This window comes from Chlorocebus sabaeus, chromosome 23 (genome assembly GCF_047675955.1).
Source record: "Chlorocebus sabaeus isolate Y175 chromosome 23, mChlSab1.0.hap1, whole genome shotgun sequence".
Lineage (NCBI taxonomy): Eukaryota > Metazoa > Chordata > Mammalia > Primates > Cercopithecidae > Chlorocebus > Chlorocebus sabaeus.
This window is the reverse complement of record NC_132926.1, coordinates 3,655,363-3,679,670: the sequence shown is the minus strand read 5'-3', so window position 1 is coordinate 3,679,670 and position 24,308 is coordinate 3,655,363. Positions and strand designations below refer to the sequence as shown.

General features: G+C 49.4%; 1 protein-coding gene across 1 annotated transcript in view; it reads right to left on the bottom strand.

Annotated features, from left to right (window-relative positions):
* COL23A1 (collagen type XXIII alpha 1 chain) overlaps positions 1-23,157 on the bottom strand; it is a 359,344-nt gene extending 336,187 nt beyond the window's left edge. The window contains exon 1 of the mRNA XM_037992594.2: positions 22,550-23,157. Within this exon, the coding sequence (XP_037848522.1) occupies positions 22,550-22,846 (297 nt within the window). The 5' untranslated portion in view covers positions 22,847-23,157. The remainder of the gene's footprint in view (positions 1-22,549) is intronic.
* Between the last annotated feature and the right edge of the window lie 1,151 nt (positions 23,158-24,308).

Sequence of the window (24,308 nt, the reverse complement as noted above, 5' to 3'; positions counted from 1 at the left end):
GGCTCACGCCTGGAATCCCAGCAATGTGGGATGCCGGGCCGGCAGATTACTTGAGGTAAGGAGTTCAAGACCAGCCCTGCCAACATGGTGAAACCCTATCTCTATTAAAAATACAAAAATTAGCCAGGCATGGTGGAGCACGCCTGTAATCTCAGCTACTTGGGAAGCTGAGGCACAAGAATTGCTTGAACCTGGGAGACGGAGGTTGCAGTGAGCAGAGATTGTGCCACTGCACTCCAGCCTGAAAACCAACCTGAATGAGCTTAGAATGGCCAAAGCTGGAACAATTTAAGCAACAAAAATAAATAATGTAGTGTGGTTTTATAACGCAAAGAATAAATTAAATATCCTTGAGTCTATAGTGATATAAATGATTAAATAAATAAATGGAGAGAAGAGATACAACTTCCTTACAGAATTCCAAACATATATGTAAATACTTCCCCGTTCCTGGAGGTGAAGCTAACTTCCCCTCCCCTTGATGTGGGCTAGAGTTAAACAAGAAAGCTGGCAGATTTCCCTTCCCTTAACCAAGTGATCAAGGTTAATGTCACAGGAATACCTCATTCTGGCCCCATGGGCCCCCGATAGGATGCCATGAACGTGGCAATCCACCTCAGTGGGATTCTTTCCAAACGCTGCTCATGAGAAGTATTAGACTATCCCAAATTGTGGGACATTCTATAAAACACTTGCTCAATGTCTCAAAACTGTCAAGGCCATGCAAAGCAAGGGAAGACTGAGAAATGGTCACAGATTGGAAGAGACTAAGAAGACAGCACAACTAAATGCAGTGTGTGTCCTAGATGGACCCTGGAATAGGAAAAGGACATTAGAGAGAAGAAATGGGTGAAATCTAAATAAGGTGTAGTTTAGTTAAAAAAAAAAAAAAAAAAAGCACAATCACAAAGTCACTTACCACCAACTAAGATATAGCCTTGTTCTTTTTTAGAAAGATCTATTTTTTAACTGAGGTGAAAATCACATAACCATTAACATAAAATTAACCATTTTAAAGTGAACAATTCAGTGGCATTAAGTAGATTCATAATGTTGTACAATCACGCCCTCTATCTACTTTCAAAACACTGTCGTCACCCCAAAAGGAACTCCTGTATCCTTTCCTCCCCAGCCCCAGCCCCAGCCCCAACCACCACCAGTCTGCTTTGTTTCTATGGGATTCACCTATTCTGTATACTTCACATAAGCAGAGTCAACACCACTTGTGATTTCCTTGCCCTTTGTCTGGTTCTTTTCACTCAGCATGATGTGTTTGAGACTCATCCACACTGGCATGGATCATTCATTCTTTTTATGACTGAATAATATTGCATTGTGTCTACACTACCATTTGCTTATCCATTCATTGATGAACATCTGGGCACTTTCCAGCTTTTGGCTCTTGTGTATAGTGCTGCTGTGAACATGAGTCTACTTTTATTTGAGTATCTGTTTTCAACTCTTTGGGGTATAAACCTGGGAGTGGAATTGCTACGTCATATCATAATTTCACATTTAATTTTTTGAGGATCCCACCAAACTCTTTTCCACAGTGGCTGAGTCATTTTACATTGCCACCAGCAACGTATGACAGTTCCAATTTCTCCACATTCTTGCCAAAAGATCCTAGTGGATGTGAAACGGTGTATCATTGTGGTTTCGATTTACATTTCCCTAATGACAAACGATGTCGAGATGCTTTTCATGTCTTTGTTGGTCATCTGTATATCTTGTTTGAAGAAATGTCTGCTCAAGTCCTTTGCCCATGTTAAAAGTGGGTTGTGTGTAGTTTTGTTGTTGAACTGTAGGAGCTCTTTATAGATTCTGTATACTAGACCCTAATCAGATATAGGACTTGTGAATATTTTCTCACATAACAGATAAATTCTTGATCAGGATTCTAACCACCTCCAACCAAGATGCAATATTAGTGTGTTAACATCATCTTGAATGTTGGTGGAAGTTTTCCAACGGTTTCGTGCTGGTCTTCACATTAGTCCTTATTGAGATCTCGCTACAATATAAGTGGGATATTGTTACGAATATATTTGATCTGATCCTCTTTAGTTAACAGTAATTGTATTTGTTTTCTATTGTTGTATAACAAATGCCACAAAGTTAGCAGTTTAAATACACATTGACTATATTACAATGTGTGGTCAGAGGCTGGGCATCACTGCAGTTGGTCTCTGCTCAGGTTCTCACAGGCTGAAATCAGTGAGGCAGCTGGGGGTTTCTTCCTGGAGCTCCGAGTCCTCTCTCAAGTTCCTGTGGTTCTTCGTGGTTTAGCAGGAAGGCCTCACCCTCTTGCTGGCTGTTGGCTGGGGGCTCTCAGTTCCCAGAGGCAGCTCACGGTTTCCCGCCATGCAGCTCTTCCACACCCCTTCATGCTGCACATCCCTGACCTCAGGAGGGGCCTCATCCCTTTGAAGCACTCACTTGCTTAAGTCAGGGCCACTGAATAATCTCCTTTTTCACTAACTCAAAGTCGAGTGATTCATTAGTAACTGAATCATAGGAGGATAGCCCATCACACCCACGGGCTCTGCCTGCACTGGAGAGGAGGGAACTGTACAAAGTCTATCCACCAGGGAGCAGGAATCTTGGAGAGCATCTTAGAACTCCGCCTGTCACAGTATCACAATTCATTCCTTTTTCTTTTTCTTTTCTTTTTTTCTTTTGAAACAGAGTCTTGCTCTGTCACCCAGGCTGGAGTGTAGTGGCACCACCATGGCTCACTGCAGCCTCGACCTCCTGGGCTCAAGTCATCCTCCCGCCTCAGCCTCCCAAGTAGTTGGGACTACAGGAGCCACCAAGTCAGGTTAATTTTTCTATCTTTTGTAGAGACCAGGTTTCATCACGTTGCCCAGGATGATCTCAAACTCCTGAGCTCAAGTGATCTGCCCGCCTCGGCCTCCCAAAGTGCTGGGATTACAGGTGTGAGCCACTGTGCCTGGCCTAATTTCTTACTTTTGACAAATATACTGTGGTTATGTACATATGTACAGTTTGTACATATGTTTTTTAGTACATTAGTTTTTCTACAAATCTAAAATCACCCCCACATTTTAAAAAGACCACATCATGAATTTACAAGATAGAGTGACAATGACTAGATTTGCCCTTCTGCCTAAACAACATCAACAACAAAACCCACAAACGTATTCCTGCATATAAAACAATAATTTTGAAGATGCTAGGGCCAGGCAGGCGAGGACAGTGATCTCTGAGACTGGCACAACAGCTCCAGCTTCCCATCTGGGGAGTGGCCAGGCTACGCACATGGAGGAGGGACACGGGTGGTGCCTGGCAGCCTCCCGAATTGAAGACATGGGGCTGGGAGCCAAGGGTGGCTGAGGCAGTCAGAGTGTGCAGAACAGAGGACTGGAGAGATGAAAGCCACCAAGATCTGCTGAGGATCCCCTTCGAGTAGGAGGCAGAGGGCCTAATTAGCCCCTGCAGGCGAGGAAACGACTGAGGTCAGGGAAAGAACCGCCCAGAAGGATTCCAGGGCGCCGCAGACAGCACTCACACAGGGGCCCGGAGAATGCTCGTTCCCACCAGCCAGCCCAGGATTCTCACAATCCACTGTCAGAAAGTACTGAGGAGAGGCCTGGCGCGGTGGTTCACACCTGTCATCCCAGCACTTTGGGAGGCCGAGGCAGGTGGATTACCCGAGGTCAGGAGTTCAAGACTAGCCTGGCCAACATGATGACATCCGGTCTCTACTAAAAATACAAAAATTAGCCAGGCATAGTGGCGGGTGCTTGTAATCCCAGCTACGTGGGAGGCTGAGGCAGGAGAATCGCTTGAACCCGGGAGGCAGAGGTTACAGTGAGCCGAGATCGCACCGCTGCACTCCAGCCTGGGTGACAGAGTGATCAGAGTGAGACTCCGTCTCAATAAATAAATAAATAAATACATACATACATACTGAGGGGAATACCAGGAAGGGCCCTGTCTTGCCAGTAGGGAAGAGTTAACCCTAGGGCCTAGGTGAAACACTGCTCTAGTCCCACCTAACAGATCCCAACAAGACCCTAAAGGACCAAACTATTCCAAGTAACTTAATTGTGGCATCACACAGCCCAGGAACATATATACAAATGAAAAATATTCAGCATCTCGTGAGGTAAAATTCGTCATGTCTGGCAGAGGAATAAGAAGTTTCCTGCAGAAAAATAGGCCCTATAATGAAAAAAAAATTAATCAATTGAAACTGGCCCACAACCATCACAGACGTTAGAATTAGCACACAAAGACATTTAAAAAATTATTATAACCGCACTGCCTATGTGCAAAAAGCTAAGCAGAGACAACAAAGTATTTAAAAGACCGAAACTGAAATTCCAGAGATGAAATTTCATCAGGTCTGAGATGAAAAACATGGTGGAAGGGATTAATGGCAGATGAGACGTTGCCAAAGAAAAGATTATGAACTTGAAGACAGCAAGAGAAACTACCTAAAATGAACACACAGAGGAAGAATTATTTTTAAAAGGAAAAGACAAAGAAGAGAGCTAGTGAACTGCGGGACTTCGAGCGGCCAAAATGTGTGTAACTGGAGTCACCAAAGAAGAGGAGAGAGAACAGCAAAACAGAAAAAAAATTTTTGAAGAATAGTCAAAAAGTGTTTTCAAATTTGGCGAAAATCTGGCGAAAATTATAAATCCACAGATCCAAGAATCACCATGAAACCCAAGCACAAAAAAAAAAAAAAATCAAGAAAATGACACCAATATATATCATGATCTGACTGCTTAAAACCAGTGATAAAGAGAAAATCTTAAAAGCAGTCAGAGAAAAATGACATGTACATGAGCAAACTGGAATTGTCCTACACTGCTGGTGGAACCTGAAATGATGCAATGGCCTTCAGCAACAGTTTCTTAAAAAGTTAATCATAAACATATCATGTGCTCAGCCATCCCACTCCAAGGTGTTTATATCCAAGAGAAATGAAAGAATAAATCCGTACAGGGACTGGTACATGAATACCCATAGCAGCTTTCTTTATAACAGACAAAAACTGGAAACGATCGAAACATCCATCAATAGCTGAATGGATAAACAAATTGTGGTATATCCACATAGTGAACTAATACTCGGTAATGAAAAAGAATGAATGAACTATTGTGCAAAAGCAGTTCTTTGTAGACCACTACATAAACATACTGAAGTATCTCTCAATGACTACTCTGAGTGAAAGAAACGAGACTAACAAAGAGTGTGTTATTCCACCCACAGAAAAGTCCTGGAAAATGAAAATGAATCAAGAGTCATAGAAAAATCAGTGGCACGTTGGTGGCAGGCAGGGAGGGGTGGAAGGGAGAGAATTAAACGAGGCAGGAGGAAACTCTGGAGGGTGAGGGATACATTTCCTATTGAGATTGTGGAGAGGGTTTCATAGTTGTGCACAGATGTCAAAATTTATTAGCCGAACACAGTGGCTCACACCTGTAATCCCAGCACTTTGGGAGGCCGAGGTGGGCGGATCATGAGATCAGGAGTTCAAGACCATCCTGGCTAACTCGGTGAAACCCCATCTCAATTAAAATACAAAAAATTAGCCGGGCGTGGTGGCGGGCACCTGTAGTCCCAGCTACTTGGGAGGCTGAGGCAGGAGAATGGCATGAACCCGGGAGGCGGAGCTTGCAGTGAGCTGAGATCGTGCCACTGCACTCCAGCCCGGGCGACAGAGCAAGACTCCATCTCAAAAAAAAAAAAAAAAAAAAAGAAAAAACAATTTATTAAGTTGTGCATTTTAAATTTGTGGAGTTCACTGTATGTCAATTATACTTAAAAAAAAAAAAAAAAAAGGCAAACAACAAAAATCCCTGGCCGTGGCTTCCACAGGATTGGTGGGGTGGTGGAGTATGTGTCCTGGGGACAGAAAGCATCACAAAGCCTCAGGTTCTGCTTGGGTTCGGTGCCAGGTAAAGCCCCCAGCAGAGTCACAGCAAAGGCCAATTGTGAGAGCATCTGGCCCAGCCACCGCACTTGGCAGGAGCCGCCTGGCTTTTCTCTAAGGAATGTGGGTTTAATCAGCGACTCCCATTGGCACACTGAGTGACTCTCTTTCAAACCACGTCAGCAAACGCACTTCCTCAAGGGTCCCTGATAGGTCCTGAAATACATTAACATGTTTGGAAAGGGTTGGTCTACAAACAAATGGGATTCCTTAGTAATCCTTCATGCACATTCACATTCATTATTGTTTAAAATTATTTTTGTACAAAATATTCACAGCAGCTTTATTAATAATAACTCAATACTGGAAACAATTCAAATGCTCATTAACAGGAGAGTGAATAGTGATACAGTCATACAATGAAATACTACTCTATAACACAGTTACTGATACATGCAAATATATGAATACATCTCAAAAGCACTATTTTAAACAAAACCACCACACATAAAAGAAGACATACCATACCATAGGGTTCTTTTTTTTTTCTTTTTTGAGACACAGTCTCGCTCTGTCACCCAGGCTGGAGTGCCGTGGTGCAATCTCGGCTCACTGCAACTTCAGCCTCCCGGGTTCAAGCAATTCTCCTGTCTCAGCCTCCCCCGAGTAGCTGGGGGTACAGGCACCTGCCACCACGGCCAGCTAATTTTTGTATTTTTAGTAGAGACAGGGTTTCACCATGTTGGTCAGGCTGGTCTTGAACTCCTGACCTCAAGTCATCCACCCACCTCGCCCTCCCAAAGTGCTGGGATTCCAGGCATGAGCCACCGCACCTGCCACCACACCTAGCCCCCAAGGGTTCTATTTATATGAGGTTCTAGAACAGGCAAAACTGAGCTATTGGTGATAGAAAGCAAGATGGCAGTTACCTGGGTGGAGACAAGAAAGGGGCATAGGGAATTTTCTGAGGTGTTAAAAATATTCTGTATTTATTGGAGATGTCAGTCATGGGTACATATATTTGTCAACATCCATCTAACTCTACACTTAAAATCCATGATTTTATTGTGTGTAAATTATATTCCCCCCGCTTTTTTTTTTGAGACAGAGTCTCGCTCTGTCACCCAGGCTGGGGTGCAGTGGCCGGATCTCAGCTCACTGCAAGCTCCGCCTCCCGGGTTCACGCCATTCTCCTGCCTCAGCCTCCCGAGTAGCTGGGACTACAGGCGCCCGCCACGTCGCCCGGCTAGTTTTTTGTATTTTTTAGTAGAGATGGGGTTTCACCGTGTTAGCCAGGATGGTCTCCATCTCCTGACCTAGTGATCCGCCCGTCTCGGCCTCCCAAAGTGCTAGGATTACAGGCTTGAGCCACCGCGCCCGGCCACCCCCTTTTTTTTAAAGAGTTAGAACAAAAGAAAAAAAGTAAGTTGCAGGATGTGGAGGGAAATTCTCAGTGGAATCCCACAAGAAAACCATGCCAGCCCCTCAATTTGTCCAAGCATTCTACTTGCCATGGGGTTGGATGACTCCACAAATACTGCTGTTTGCTGCAAAGATGCCAATGAAAAGGCTGCTTCCAGGAAATATTTGGAAGCCGCTTAAATGCTCCTTGCAGGGAGACATTCAGATAATATAAGTTGTTTCCCCAGACATATACACACTCTGAAAGAGAAGCTTACTCCAAAAGGGTGGGTCAAAACCACAGCATTCTGTTTCTTGTGGCAACTGGTTTGAAGTGTCAAGAAACATAAGACAATCTACGTTGTCTCTCCCACCGCATGAATGTTAAACGCGGAAGGTATCCAGGAGCCTAGCATCTCCGAGTTGGAGAGAACGAGGACACCATCCACCTGATATCTCTTCAAACCACCATCCACCTGACATCTCTTCAAACCAGAGTCCCTTCTCCAGCACTCCTGCTCAGGAGGAATCCAGGCACTTACCTGATTTGACGCGTGAGATCAACACTTCCCAGCCACACTTCCCAGCCCGTTCTTTTGGGACAACTCTTCATTTGCTTTCAAGTTCTTAGCAGCCATTCACTAGCAATCTGCATCCTGATATCTTTCACATGTCAGTCGCTGTTTTACCTTCAGAAGAAGGAAAGGACAGCTCCATACAGCTCCCCACCTGTATTCTTAGGGTCAAGGGGAGCCAGGCTGTTCATCCGATCCATCCTTTCTCAACACCACTTCTTGCCTTATGAGTGCTGCAGAAATATCCGCCAATGAAAAGAAAAGCGTCCTCCTTTAGGAAGCAGGAACCTCCAGGTCTTAACTGCTATCCTGGGAATGAAGTCAGCCACAAAACTAAGGGATAACCAGACAGTTAGGAAGGACTTCTTAACCTCAAAATATTAACCCTTCCTGAGGCTGTCTTTTTACCATTCCAGCTTCATTCGTGGAGGGAATGAAGAAGCTTCCCTCTTCAAAGACCCCTTTTGAAAGTGCAGCATCTCCCAAGGAAAGTCACATATTCAGCTGCTTATCAGCAACAACATCTTGTTTTTCATGTTAATTTGCCATTCACAACAGACTCCCATGTGTTACCTCCTTAGACCCTCACTAGGAGCTCCTACAGAAGATAATGGATTATTAATATTTCCACCTATCTTTTTGGAAGATAAATCTCAAGCAGTTCCATGGCTCACCTAGACCACCTCAATGGGCAGTGGCAAAGCTGGAACTAAAAAGCAAGTCTTCCCACAGCAGGTCCCGTGCTCTTCCCATAGACAAGGCACCTGCCACCTGGTCCTCCCTATTCAGGAGATTGACTGCTGTGAGAGCAGAAACAGAATACAGTACAGTTCCTGGGAAAGTCAAGAAGAGTGCATGAGCCATTGTGTTGGGGTTGAGGAGAATGGGCTCAGGACAGGAAGGAAGCAGGGCCCAGGCCCACCTTCACTTGCTCCAATTTTTGCCAGGCATATCTGTCCTCAGAGAAACTCACATACACCGGGTGTTCAGAATGACTGTAGCCACAACTACTTTACAAGTCTTCCAGGCCAGCCAGTCAATTCATTGATTCCTCTAGCAGCAATGGATAAAAATCCAACTCGAAGTGGCCTGAACAGTGGTGTCCACAGGGGCTTGAAGGTCACGAAGCCACAGTGCTTTTGGCAGTCCCTCAATACCCCCTCGGACTGCGTTTCTCCTAGTGCAGCAAGTCCATGCTGGGAGCTCCGACTTACAGCCGTTGGGAGTGGTTTTGCGAGGGTAGTTTTTTCAAGCGAAGTTCAGTTCCCTAAAGCATACTGGCTGAAAAAGTCTTGCCCTCCTGCCCAATAGCCCACTGGCGTTCCCATTCATTATTTTTTCTTTTTTCTTTTCTTTTTCTTTTTTTTTTTTTTTTTTTTTGAGACGGAGTCTCACTCTGTCACCCCAGACTGGAGTCCAGTGGCCTGATGTTGTCTCATTGCAACCTCCGCCTCCCAGGTTCAACCTATTCTCCTGCCTCAGCCTCCCGAGTAGCTGGGATTACAAGCACCTGCCACCACGCCCGGCTGATTTTTGTATTTTTAGTAGAGACGGGGTTTCGCCATACTGGCCAGGCTGGTCTCAAACTCCTGACTCCACCCGCCTCGGCCTCCCAAAGTGCTGGGATTACAGGCGTGAGCCACCGAGCCCGGCCTCATTAGTTTTTAAACACACACACGGCCGCTCAGAACCCGCCCTCCGGGGTTCGCCACCCTGGGCTGGCACAGAGACCCATCCAGGCGCGGGGTCGGGGAGGGCCCTGGGCTGTTCCTGATCCTCGAACCCTCTCCTCACCGCAGCCGCCGTCCCCTCCCCGGGCCCCGCGCGCCAGGCCCTGCGAAAACCCCAGCGGGTCCCCCGGCTACCGCCGCGCCAGCCTCTCGGTCCCGTCCTCCGAGGCGCCGGGTCTCTGGGCAGCGCCGCCCGCCCGGCGTGGGCACCGCAGGCGGCCTGGGTTCGGCCTCGGGCTGGGCGAGCAGCGTGGCGCCGGCCGTTCTGCAGGGTCAGCCCCGCGGGGATTTGTGCCCCGCGGCCCCCGGGCCCCGCGCAGCCGAGGGAGCGGCCCTTCCCGCAGCGGCCCCGCAGCCGTCCCGCTTCCGCCCGCGGACTCCCCGCCGGGGTCTTCCTGTCGCCGTCGGCGCCTCCCCGCCCTGTGCGCCGAGGCCCCGGCGCCCCCCGCTCAGCCCCGCTCCCAAGGCCCGGGGGTCCCTCCTCTGCCGTCCCGGGGCCGCGGCTGGTCCGGAGCCCGGGAGCGGCCCCGAGGCCCCTCGTCGTGGCGGCGCCTGGTTCTTCCCGAGCCCTCCCTGCGGCGGGTGGTCCCAGCGCGCTGGCCGCGTCTGCTCCACCGGGGGCGCCGGGACACCTGTCGGATTAGGGCCCCCACCCCCCAACGACCCGCGCCTCCTTACAGGCCCCATTTCCGCGGGCGGCCGCATCCGGAGGCCCAGGGGCGAGGACTTCGCCACGTGAAGGGGGCACACGATTAGGCCTTGACACCGCCACCTCGGCGCGGAGCTGCAGGGGAAGCTGAGGCACCCACCGAGGGCAGGGCCCGGGGACCCGCCACGGCTTTCAGCAGGGCCTGGTGCGCGGGGCCTGGAGGAGACCTGGGAACAGACCACGGCCCTCCCCGAACCCGCGCCCGCACCCCCAGCTCAGCCCCCGGTCTGGGTGGGGTCTCTGTGCCAGCCCAGACCCGAGTGAGTGCCAAGGGGGTGCCTCCGGCCGCGCTGCGACCCCGCGGGGCAGCCCCGGAAGGGCCATTGCTCCGTCCTCACTTAGACGAGCGAGGAGGATTCCGCCAGCCCCTTTCCAGAAGAGGAAGCCGAGGTTCGGAAAAGTCAACCAACTTGTCCCAGGACGCTGGCGGGTTCAGAGGCAGCTCTGGACTCAGACCTAGGTCTCTCAACTCTAAAGCCCACTGCATGAGCCGTCAGGGCCCAGCTACGGGATCTTTCGGGGACACTTGGAAAGGATAACTTCCACGGTGAGGCGATAAGGCCAGGCTGGTCCCATCTGGGTACCTCATAAAGTCTCTCACTTTACAAGTGAGATGCCTGTACAGTGCCCACACAGCATGCACACACATACACACGCACACACCCACATGCATGCACAGGCATATTTATATGCATATGCATACATGCACACATGTGCACACATACGCCCATGTATACACACATATGCACACATGCATATGCCTGGCACGTGCACACACACCCATGTGTACTCTGGACACACACATACACACTTCCACCCTCACACTAGCTTACGCTCACACACACTCTAGTCCCCTTGACATCAGGGAAATCTTCCCTTCTTGACTGCACCACAACCCTGGTCTGCAAACAAGATGCTGTAGGAGGTAACAGCCCAAGCATCACATAAAAAGGCACAGTTAAAGCACAGTTAAATCAAGGAACAGATCCTGCATTTTTTGTATGATGTTCTTCCCAGGGGGCCCAAAGTTGAGTAGATTTAAACTTTTTCAAATACATACTTTTTCAAATACATTCTAATTGCTTTATGCTTTGTTTCACAACTCAGAGTTGGAAACAAATTCCATTTCAGAAGTTGGCATTACCCATCTGCAAGCACCGCCTTCCCTCCCCGCCCCCAAATGCCGTGGCTACATCAGGAGAATAGATTTTCTCATTTACCAATGTGAAGCGAAGCAGATGTGTTGAAGCCTCTAGCTCACAGGTTAACCCTGAGCATTCCGCCGTGTTGCTGCCATACCGCATGATTACAAAAACAGACTATCTTTTTTTTTTTTGAGACAGAGGACTCTCTTAATTAAAGCAAATTGATGAGGTGTTTGTGTGCCCTTTCACAATGACAAATCCATAAACTTATTTTCATGAATACTTTTATTTTTATTTTGGTCATAATTATGACTTTTTTAAATTAATGGAAAGTCTCAGTGTGCTCAAATGGTAAACCAAAAAATGGGGTCATGAGGTTAATTCAGTCTTTGCATTTCTTCAACAACCAACTCACATTTCTCTGCTCCTTGCCTCAGAGGCTGGACATGTGCTAACAGCTTTTTTGCTTCTGTATGTCCTTAAGGGGATGGCAGAATCCCGGTGTTAAAAGAATCTTAAGGTCAGCCATGTTGCCATGGGACTGCCTGTGATTAGCAAACAGATGTAGACATTCCTTCCAGATTCAGTTAAAGAAAAAGTTCTAACAACAGCAGCCACATTCAGGGTGTGCACGATAGGCTGAGCGCTTGGGATACATCCCCTTAATTCTCACAGAAACTTTGTGAGACAAGTACTATAATCCCTGTTTAATAGATGGGCAAACTGAGCTTTGGAAAAACACTCATTTACCCGAGGTCACACAGCTGGAAAATAGCAGTGCTGGGATGCGAACCTGGGTGTCCTCAAGGCTGAAGTCTTGTTTGTTTGTTTGTTTGACACCGAGTCTTGCTCTGTTGCCCAGGCTAGAGTGTGGTGACGAGATCTCAGCTCACTGCAACCTCTGCCTCCCGGGTTCAAGAGATTCTCCTGCCTCAGCTTCCCGAGTAGCTGGGATTACAGACAGCCACTACCGCACACGGCTAATTTTTGTACTTTTAGGAGAGACATCATGTTTGCCAGGCTGGTCTCAAACTCTTGACCTTGGGATCCACCCGCCTCAGCCTCCCAAAGTGCTGGGATTACAGGTGTGAGCCACCGCGCCTGGCCAAGGCTGAAGTGTTCCCTGCCACTCCACGCATCCGTCACTTACAGATGTCTGCCAGGATGTCCACACTTGCAGAAAAAGCTGCTGCTCAAAGCAAAATCATTGTTTCCACCAGGTCTGCCATGAGGCTGTGGAAAGGGCTGGGGATTAGGAGTGAGGTTACTGGGTCACCTAGGTTCAGGTGCCTACTGCCACCAGGGGCCAATCGCTGCCCCTCTCTGGAAGGCTGGATCCCATCTTACCCACGACAGAGCAGCTGTAGAGAGAGGAGGCTGTTAAGAAACTTAAAGGACATGAGGCCGGGCATGGTGGCTCACGCCTGTAATCCCAGCACTTTGGGAGGCCAAGGCGGGTGGATCATTTGAGATCAGGAGTTAGAGAACAGTCTGGCCAACATGGTGAAATTCCATCTCTACTAAAAATACAAAAATTAGCCAGGTGTGATGGTGCATACCTGTAATCCCAGCTGCTCCAGAGGCTGAGGCAGTAGAATCACTTGAACTTGGGAGGCGGAGGCTACAGTGAGCCGAGATCGTGCCATTGTACTCCAGCCTGGGTGACAGACTGAGACTCCATCTCAAAAAGAAACAAACAAAAAAAGAAACTAGAGGACACGTGAATCCTCTGCAGGGCCCACATGGGACGCACACAGGTATTTGTCCTATAGCCTCCAGGAGTATGCCGACCCATGACTTTCAGAGGCCATCTGCAAACTTATTTTTTCTCCCAAAGGTTTGTGCTTAGTCCTGAAATATGTTTCTGGACATGATGAAGGGATGTTCTCTGAGTGCCTATGTCAACAGTTAAAGATTAATCCTGATTCAACTCATGATGAAAATTGCATGAGGGAGAAAGCTGGAGGTGGTGTGTGGTCTCTGGAGAATTTTCCCAAACTGAATTACATTCGTTCACATAACGAGAAGTCACAGTGAGGACCAAGCGCAGTGCCTGGCACCACTAAATGCTGCTCAAGAAAGGTTTCCGGCTGGGTGTGGTGGCTCATGCCTGTAATCTCAACACTTTGGAAGGCCAAGGTGGGAGGGCTGCTTGAGGCCAGCAGTTAAAGACCAGCCTGGTCAACATAGTAAGACAAAAACTTTACAAATTAGCCAGCTGTGGTGGTGCTCACCTGTAGTCCCAGCTACTTGGGAGGCTGAGGCAGAAGGATCACCTGAGTCCAGGAGCTGAGGCTGCAGTGAGACATCATCACGCCACTGCACACCTGCCTGTGACAGAGCGAGACTCTATCTCAAAAAGAAAGAAAGTTTCCGCACCAAACCGATACAGGGGCCTAACTCTGCAATGAACCTTCGAACTTTTTCCGTAACTTATTTTAAGGCTTTCTTTGTTATCAATTGCTTTATGCTTTCAACAACAATGATAAATCCAACTGAAATTAAAAATTCAACTAAAAGATATATTGAATCCATGTTGCTCATTGTAAAACTTGAAGCACAATTTCATAATGGTCCCACAGGTTCTGAATACCACAGAAGGAGAAACCTGTCTGTCTCAAACTCAGTTGCTCTAAAATTAAAAGAAGGCCGGGCGAGGTGGCTCATGCCTGTAATCCCAGCACTTTGGGAGGCCAAGGCAGGCAAATCACCTGAGGTCAGGAGTTCGAGACAAGCCTGGCCAACATGGTGAAACCCCAACTCTATTAAAAATACAAAAATTAGCCGGGCATGGTGGCAGGCGCCTGTAATTCCAGCTACTTGGGAGGCTGAGGCGGGGGAATCGCTTGAACCCAGGAGATGGAGGTTGTAGTGAGCCAAGATCATGCCAGTGCACTCCAGCCTGGGTGACAGAGTGAGATTCCATCTCAAAAAAAAAAAAAAACTAAAACGAAAAACAAAGCCTGAAAGACATCTTTCTGTATCCAGTTACTCCACATCCCCAAGAATAACAGAAGAAAGAAACTTTCCCCTCAAAACCACCGATTGTACCATTATCTGCACTAACAAAAACAGGGGGAGGCTGTACGCCATGCTGATAGTAGGATGCAGATTTTGTTGATGGGATAGACAGGATTTTCTTGATGGGATATACTATACAGTCATCAAACATGACCCTAAAGATGATGCATCACCTGGAAAAATGTGTCTGATGTACAGTTTACTGTGGTTAAAATTAGGTGAGCAAATATCTGTCCACGGGATGGACGAGAAAGGATTATGCCGGAAATTAAACAGCCCTTGGTTTAGGATGGTAAGATTATTCAGTAACATTCATCATGCTAAATCAAGATATAGCTTGGTTACTTTTTTCAAAAAGGGGGGGCAGGGGAACAGGTACAGTAGCTCAGATCTATAATCCCAGCATTTTGGGAGGCTGAGGCAAGAAGATTGTTTGAGGCCAGGAGTCCAAGACTGCCGTGAGCTATGATCACAGCACTGCACTCCAGCCTGGGAGACAGGATGAGACCCTGTCTCAAAAAAAAAAAAAAAAAAAAAAAAAAAAAAGGGAGGAGAGAGAAGGATGGAAGGATGGGCAAGCCATAATGCCATTTCCCGACCTGAGAGTCTAGGTAAAGGAGGCAGCCACAGCTCTGCGGCAGCAGGAGCCAGAGCACTGATGGGCATGTCAAGGGGCAAGAATACAATGTGCAGCTGCCTGGAGGAGGGCTCTGGGGAAGATCTCCACCTCCAAACACCCTCCACTGCCCCAGGGAGGGGCTCAGAATTATTTCGAGAGAGGGGAGCAACCTAGAAATCTGTGGGGCAGAGAGAGCTCTTCTGAAGATGCAGGATCACATCCACACTTCGTGAGGCCCTGAAAGCACAGGACGGCGGGGCACAGGGCTCACAGTGCACCCCCGGCTGTGCCAGCCCCACCTCACAGCCAGAGAACTGAGGCTCGGAGAGGCCCCCAGGCTCCTTGTCTAGAGCCTTCCCCTCCAGCCCTCAGCATTTTCCTCTTCTAGACTCAGCCCTCCAAAAGCACCAAGCAAGGTGTGACAACCCCCAAGCTACACGTGCCTCACCACTCCAGGTCCTGAGGACTTGGGGTACTCCCCAGACTCCCCAACTAGGCCAGAGACATCCTCCGAGAACACTCCCCATGAGAACATTCCCCAGGAAGCTGATGAAAGTGGGCAGAGGAACAGGGACCTGGGAGCAGGTGACCTGACCTGGGCCCACCCACACCGTCCCAGACTGAGCGCCAAACCCGCACACAGGGATCGCGGACATTCGTCCTCTTCACTCCCTTCTTCCAAGCCAGCCTGCAAACCTAAGGGAGCTCAGGCCTGGCCCTGCGTGCTCTTCCACCTCTGTGACATTTCTCCCCCTGTAAAACAATGGCAGTAACCTCTGTCTGCACATCTCATGAGGTTGTTGTGGACAATTTTTAGGATTTGAAGTAATGTGTAAAGCTCACATTTTGTAAGCACAGTATATAGAGAAACACAGATTTCAATACTGGCACAGATAAACCCAAATTTATCAATGTACATAAACCTCTACAGAACAAGCACCCACTGGCCACCCCACTGGATCAAAAATCCTTTCACTGAGTTTCATGCCATTGAGGTGGAATTTCTCTAGAACACAGCTCCAGCTTAGAGCCCAAGCTTCTCACCCTATTCCTTGGATGGCCACCTACTGGTTTCACCGGCCCCATCTCCTCTCCCCCTTCTTCTAGTAACAACACTCCAAACTGTCCTTTGGGATCAGCTTTCACTTCTTGGTCCCTAGAGCTCCAGTGGGGTTGATCGTGCACACACATGAACACACACAGAGAAACACAACGGAGCCTGGCCCATCGGAGAGGCTACCCTGCAGGTCTCAGTGGCCAGGACAGGTAATCTGCATTGTTAGATGCAGGCCGTCTGTATTGATACATGCAGGCAAGCCACATGGGTCCATCAGACGGAATTAGGGAATTTCTGCTGGGACTGTCGGAAAACAGAAACTAACACTAAGGATGTGAATCTGGAGCTGCTGGAAGCATCCCTGGCACTTTATGGGGAGAGCAGGGGCATCCTTGAGAAATATGGAGCCAAGAGGAAGAAACAAAATCCAGGCACCTCGAGCCGTGCCTACACAGACACTAGCCTGGACTTCTCTGTTATTCAAGCTAATTAATCCCCCCCCCACCCGCTTTTTCACCCTATTTTTATTTGTTGTTGAAACAGCCTCAGTCTGTCACCCAGGCTGGAGTGCAGTGGCACAATCATGGCTCACTGCGACCTCAAACACCTGGGCTCTAGCAAGCCTCACACCTCAGTGTCCTGAATAGCTGGAACTACAGGCTTGCACTACCACGCACAGCTAATTATTATTATTATTGAGATGTACTCACCCAGGTTAGAATATAGTGCCATGATCTTGGCTCACTGCAACCTCCGCCTGCTGGATTCAAGCAATTCTCATGCCTCAGCCTCCCAAGTAGCGGGGATTACAGACACGTGTCACCACACCCGGCTCAATTTTGTATTTTTAGTAGAGACAGAGTTTCACCATGTTGTCCAGCTGGTCTCAAACTCCTGACCTCAAATGATCCACCCACCTTGGCCTCCCAAAGTGCTGGGATTACAGGCATGAGCCATTGCGTTTGGCCACACACATACCTACAAATAAATACATACATGTGTGTATATATATATATATATGAGTGTTTTTTTTTTTTTAATAGAGACGAGGTCTTGCTATATCATCCAAGCTGGTCTTGAACTCCTGGGCTCAAGTTACCCACCCACCTTGGTCCCCCAAAGCACTGAGATAACAGGTGTGAGCCACCGCGCCCCAGCCTGAATTCTTTTAAATTGAAGCTGCACTATCTTGGAGTTGTGTCACATTGCTGTTTGAGGGTAAAAGGATCCAAAGGCATCTAGAAAGGTTGAAGTTAATGGGATGCTCCTTGGTGAGGGAAGGAGGGACAGACTGCTCTGGCAACCATGACTCTAACTCTAACTCTAACTGCACCCACTCTGGAAGGGGATTTGGAGGCCACAGTCAGATATGGCTGCTAAGAAAGCCAAGGAGCTGGGGGAAAGGCAGGACAGGAGTGGGTAACAGAGTTTCCCAGACACACCGAGTGGGTGCAGGTGCACCGTATGTGGTCTCTGGGTAGACTGACTGCCTTGGTGCTTGGGGGCTGGGGAGTGGCTGATCACCCTCAGCCTAGTGTCCTCTTCCCTTCTTGCAGTGAGGGGAAGTGCTACTGTTCTTTGCATGTGCTGTGATCTTGGAAAGCTGGCAAGCAACGTCCTAGAGTGCCACCCTCAGTCACTCACTTCGGGGGTGGAACAGCATCCGCTCAAGGGTTAAAGACCAAAGACTGCAAAGAATGGGACTGTGCCAGAGAGAATCCCAAACCCATCAACCTTCCCTTCCTTCAGCTGTGGCTGGGAGCACAGCTGGACAGCAGAGCCCCAAAGGAGACAGAAATTTTGTGGTTGAAGAATGTTCCCAAAGTGTGGGGCTTGGGAAACACCAAAGTGGAAGGAAGGTCCAGTTATGAAAACTGAGGCGGGCCAGTGGATGACTGAACCCCCACTCTGCCCCATCGTCCTCCGGGGTGACAGCAGAGACATTCCATGACCTCAGCAGACACTGGGGTAACACTCCACGACTGACCCTGGGGTAACACTCCACGACTGACCCTGGGGTAACACTCGTGGCCCCGGCTGACTCTAGGGTAACACTCCGTGGCCTGATTCATGTGGGGATAACACCCCACAGCCCTGGATGACACTGGAGTCACATTCCATGTCCCTGGTTGACGCTGGGGTAATGCTCCACAGCACTGGCTGACTCTGTTGGTTGCTCCCCAGTAGCCATGCCCAGTCTTCCTACCAAAGCCTCAATTCTGTTCCAGTGGCAATATGCCCAGCCTCAGGGGATGAGTCAAGATTAGCCAAAGCCTCCTATGGCAATCGCATTACCCTTGCCAGCGACAGGGGGATGGTGACCCTGTGACCTAGCTCTGGCTAGTGGCTATAAGACGCTGAAAGCTGGGAAAGTTTTCCCCTGAATTGAAACTAAAGAGACAACCTCTCAAGAAGACTGCTCTTTTCCCTGCCCCTTCCCTTCTACCCAGGCTACGCTTGGGTGAAGACACAGGTTCGCAGCTGCAGCAGCCATCTTGTGACCACGAGGAAAGGACAAGACAATGGCAGTCACTGAGTGGTACCCAGTTGTGGCCAAGTTGCTGACAAACCCAGGATGTGCCGACCGTCTTCCAGGCTTCTCTTGTAGTGTATGGTAAGGACACTCGGGTATTCTGTTACTCGCCATCAAAAGCATGCTTACCATCCTGTACTTTTCCTATGTGTTATCATATTTGCATACAGAGGAGATGTGAGCACACCATCAGAGGAGAGGCAGCGGAACAGGTTGGATGACGACGGAGCTGGTAAATGGTGGGACCAGGCCTCAAACTCTCTTCTGCTGATAGGAAGCCTCAGGTACCGTCTGCTCTGCTCTGCCCCCGGGAAAAATTCCTTCAGCCTACAGATTCCCCATCTCAGGGGCCAGGCCTCAAACCTTCAAAGCCAATGTGGAAAAGTCCAATCCAAAATGACAAAATAGATCTGTGAAAGGAATGCCCCAATCCTTGGATCATTCTAAATATGCTGCTATTGTTATAAAGCTCTCCCAAACTGTTGCAAGAAAAAAAAAAAAAAAAAAAAAAAAAAAACAAGAAAAGAGAGAGAAAGTGAGCATGCCAGGAAGTCATTGAAAGGATACTTTTTTTTGTTGTTTTGGGAGCCAGGAAATGTCAAAGAAACAAATGTAGCTATGATTTACACTGCATCTCCAGTTGTGCCATGGGATTCAAAAATAGGCATCTTAATTAAAACTGACAGCAGAGAGCAGCTCTGACAAGTAGACAAACCACCAAAGAGGCTGAAAAATCTCCATTTGACTCTGGGTTGACAGTATTTAACCAATACATAGAGTTGATAAGAGAGAAGGAAAGTGCGTAAACTTTACTCCCAGTCTCCGGGCTTTTCTTGTTTTCAAACTGATTGGTCTGGACAATGGAAGGCCAACAGCCAACAATAAATCCATTGTAAGCTGGCATGGTCTCCTCTGAATACAACTAAATATTTCTTTAATCCTTGCATTACATTTTTTACTGTATTATGAAAGCCATGTATTCTAAAGTTTTAAGCTTTTATAACATTGTAACTATAGGTATGAGATGGGAGGATTGATTACTTAGGCAACCTATTTAAAGCACTTTAAGAGGAAAATATTAGATTTTTTTTTGCATGAATATTTTCACATCATACTGAAGATACGATCATTCATGGCTCTTACTCAGAAATCTTGTTTATCTCTTCCTTTGTGTGCCATGGGAAGGGTCTTTAATGATTATGAGTTGACATGAATATTCCTTTCTTGTAGCTTCTGTATCTTCATTATCAGGCACATTAGCCAGTCCCAGAAAAAGTTATTTCACAGTTCTGTTCCCAAGGGAACAACGACGGTGGGTCCCACATTAACAGTGGCTTTTGTTGGCTTTTTTTCCCCTGACATTAAAGCCATGTATGGTTGGCAACGATGTCTTTTCTTTTAATTTGGAAATGGTTTCTGCCTCTGGTTCTCTGGAAACAAGTTTGTTAGTAGGACAAGCTGCCCGCACACTCCCATACACAACTACTTCAGCGCAGGCTTAAAAGGGGCTTCACTGAGAACAAATCAGAACTGAAAAACAGCTTCAAGTACAAATGTTCTTTTCTTCTGAGATTTTCAGTTCAACATTTGGCCTTCATATCTAACGGCTTGAAAAAGTATCTATACATCTAATTAGAGTCAATTACTCACTCCCCGTATGTGCCTCCCACGGTGGCCTCCTCTCAGCCAAGGAACTCAGTGTCACCGGCCAGGCTGTGGACATTTCCCATCCAGTAACATTTACAAGAAGAATGGCTCCTAGCAGAAACAGACTGGTACCCCTAGGAGAGAGAAGCTGTCCCACAGGGGGCACCCAAACAACCAGAAGTTCGACCCCAACTGCATTCATACTGCACCATCTCTGACTCTCCACTGGCGGGAAAACCCAACCAGTTTACACTCCTAGCATAGCATGTGCCTCAGCTACCCAGCTGGGATTAGGGAGTAGGACCATAGGACCATGTGTGAATGGCACAGCAAGTTCTCCAGAATCCAGGGTTCCCTAGATTCCAAATTTTTCTTTTGCCTTTCTAATCAAGAAAAGAGAGACAGAGAGAGAGAGAGAAACACACCCAGTCCGAGAGAGAGAGAGAGAGAGAGAGAGAGAGAGAGAGAGAGAGAGAACACACACCCAGTCCAATAACTCATTGTTCAAGCAGTATAGTTCACCCAGGTAAAATTCAGTGCTGCTGGGGGCAGCCTGGGAGAGCAACTGCACAGTCTCTACCAGCTGAAGTTTAGGACTTTAGAATCAACACTTCCTAGCAGCAGCTGCCTGCCCAGGATGCCCCTCCCTCCTAAAATAGACACAATTTGTAGTTCCTTGTAAAATGGTTGTATCAGGACTTCTGATTTACTCAATCAGGGCTTGCGGTTTATTTTTAGCAAATAAGAGAGGCCTCCTATGAGAAAGAGCAGCCGCACTTATAGCGCTAACAGGTAGAAACTTGACTGGCCCTCCATAAATCAGTTCAACACCCTGGTCTCCAGGGATTTGCCAAAAGATAATGGGCGGCAGTTATGAAACCATCGCCAGGCGCTGCCAGCAGGGCTGAGAGAGAGTTCTGAAGCCTGCAGGCCCTTGCAAGCGGAAAAGAGGAAATCATTTCGTGAAGCAGCAATTTTACCCAGAACCCAGCGAGATGTGATCCTAGCTGAAATTAAAGTGACTAGGAAACAGGTGGGGTGAACAAGGAGGTGTGGCACACCTTCTTCCACTTTCCTTCAGAGTCCAAAGGAGCGCAACATTGGAAACACAGCTGGACACACTAATAAAGATCCCAGCTGGGCAGAGTCTAGGGAATTGGGGGTGAACAGGCCTGTCCTCCCTCTCTCCTCCACCTTGAAGCCCTGCCCGTTTTCACACAGCAATTGAGGACGCCCCCTTGGGCAGTGACTTTGGGGTCTGGGGCAGCCATCTATCCCAGGAGGAGGAGGAAGGCTTGGCAGGGGAGGCTCTGGCCAGCCCACCAGGGCCTGTCCAGTTTTGTGGGGAGGGGAACTGCCGCACAAAAAGTGGACGCTCTGACCAACACGTTGGGTGAGGGCTTTGAGGACCCAATGTGGCCCTTTCTTTGAAGACACACAGCAGCAATCTTAACCCTTAGAAGTGTCACAGAGCTTCATATGAGCCTTCAAGTAAGCTGTGGAAGTCGCGATTCCAGGTAAGGGACGGGAAACTCGGGATGTCCTGAGAGCCCATACCCCAGATGGCACCGCCTGAAACTAGAATGCAGGTCCTCTACCCCGGATTGTTTCTCCTTCCCCTCATCCTACCAGCTCATGTGGTGTCCCCACCCCCATCCCCGAGGCCTCAGAGCGCCGGTGATGGCTCAGCCTTGGGGCCTGAGCTGCTGGAGACACACCCGAGCACGGCGGGGCCCAGCCCTTGAGCCTGTCTGAGGCTTTCCTCTGCTGTGACCACCGCCTCTCCAGGTGTATCAGCGTTGGTTAGGAACAGTAGGTGCTACTGGTCACAGTCACCAGACACTTCCCACGAGCCTCATCTTTATTCCCCGGCGGGAAGCGGCGTGTCCGAGCGCACACCCCGTGGAAACTGATCCTAGGTCTGTTATTCCAAAGTCCCTGGTCCCTCCTTCCCTTTTCCCGCGGCCGCCTGCCTGGCACGGGACCCTGAGGCCGGAGCGGAGACCGCAAAACCCCCTGGGGCCGGCATCCCCCGCCTCCGCCTTGACGCAGACGCGCCCGTCTCTGGGATGGCCCCGGGCACACGCAGCCGGCGGGCAACCCTCCTCCCAGAGACCCGCACGCTGCCCCGGCCCCCAGCGTTCCGCCACCCTCAGCCCGACAGACCCGGGTCCACCCCGGCCACGCGACCCGACGCTCACCTCCCGCAGCAGGCGCTCCAGGTGTGGCTCGGCCCAGGCGTCCAGGGCGCCGGGCGGCCCCGCGCGCCGCAGCAGCTCCCGCTCCTCCTCGAGCGCCGCCACCCGGCCCTGCAGCGCGGCTGCCTGGACACCCAGCAGCAGGCAGGCAGCCGCCGAGCCCACGGAGAGCAGCAGGCACAGCGCGCTCACCGCCCGGGACCCGGCCGGCGTCGCCGAGAGCCCTCCGCCGCCGCCGCCGCCCGAAGCATTGCCCTTCCCCGCGTCGCCGCCGCCACCGGCGCGCTCGCCTGGGCCCATGGCGCGTTTGTCGCGCGTGGACTCTCCGAGGGGGCGGTGCTGAGCTGGGGTACAGGCTGAGTGCAAGAGAAGCAGGCGGCACAGCCCAAGGCACGAGGTCCGCGGGCGCGGGGCTTAGCCGCCGGGTAGCAGCGGATCGCCGCGCACGCCCCCTTCGCCGCCGCCAGCTCCTGCGCAGCGGCCACTTTGGGCAGTTTCCTCTATGCAAATAGACCCTGCCAGAAAAGGAGCGGGGACCCACCCAGGGGAGGAGCGGCCGGGCTGGCCCCGCGCGGCGAGGGGGAGGGGGCGAGGAAGGCGCTAGGTCCTCCGAGCCACCGGTCTGCGCCAGGCTGATCCCACGCGCAGCGCGCCCCTCTGCCCTCACCTGCCCGGGGCGCCGGCACCCGCCCCCGCGCGCACCTCCGAAGCTTCCCCAGCGCCAAGTCCACACTGTGGACCCCAGAGGTCGGAGGGGCGCTCAGCCACACCGCGCGCCTTCTGCAGCCCACCCGAGGCTGGAGCACCCACCACTCGTGCCTTAGCGCATTACTCTAAACTTGTGAATTGACCTTTCTGACACTTGTAAAAGTTCAAAACTTCAAATCCTGAGGAAAAACTTAGTGGGTCTGTCCTGGGCGGTGGATTAGCGCCGCTTGCTGGCGGAAAGCGACCTCTGCGCACTCACTTTCGGAGAGGCAGGGTCGAGATTGCGCCAAATAGAAGAAATACGCCTCTTAGAATCTTCTCACGGGTTCTTACCTGCCGGACTTAGGTGCGGGAAACAAAAACGGTAAGACTGTTTCTGGCCTAGAGAGGGCTTTTGAGAAAACTGAGACTATAACGAATGGGAAAGATGGAGAAAATGAACTCCAAGTCTTGTTGAACTGATGACTTAATTCTGTATTAGACGCACAACTTGGCCAAAAATTATGATCTAGTATGCGCCACGCTTAACCTGTACTGCGATTCTGCTGAAAATTTAAATCACAGTGCTGAGGCAAGAAGGCTCTGGCGTACAGCCTGGGTCCAGAGAACAGAATGAGAGGCACTAACAAGTCTTGGCAGGAAAGGGAAGAACTGCTGGAAGTCAGGCTGGGTTCACATTCCTACCAGGCATATTCATGTCCCAAATGGGTCCCAGGTAACTCTTCCGCTAACTCCTGTAATATCTAAATAAAAACAACAAACCAGTAGCTCAGATCTTTGTGATTTGATAACTCCACAACCATTTTTTTTTTTTTTTTTTTTTTTTTAGAAAAATACGTTATATCCATCTTCCCTGTCACTCTGGATATCTTCCGGTTGTCTAATTTCTGTGGATACTCACCGTTTAGAACTGTTGAGCGTCTCTGGCTAACATGTTCCTTCTCCTTCCCTTAATTCAGAGGGGAACCCCTGAGATGGCCGGGGGTTATGGTTACACAGCGATAGTCTTGGCTCTGTGCTAAAGTCTAGTGTTTACTCAATAGAATTAAAAGTA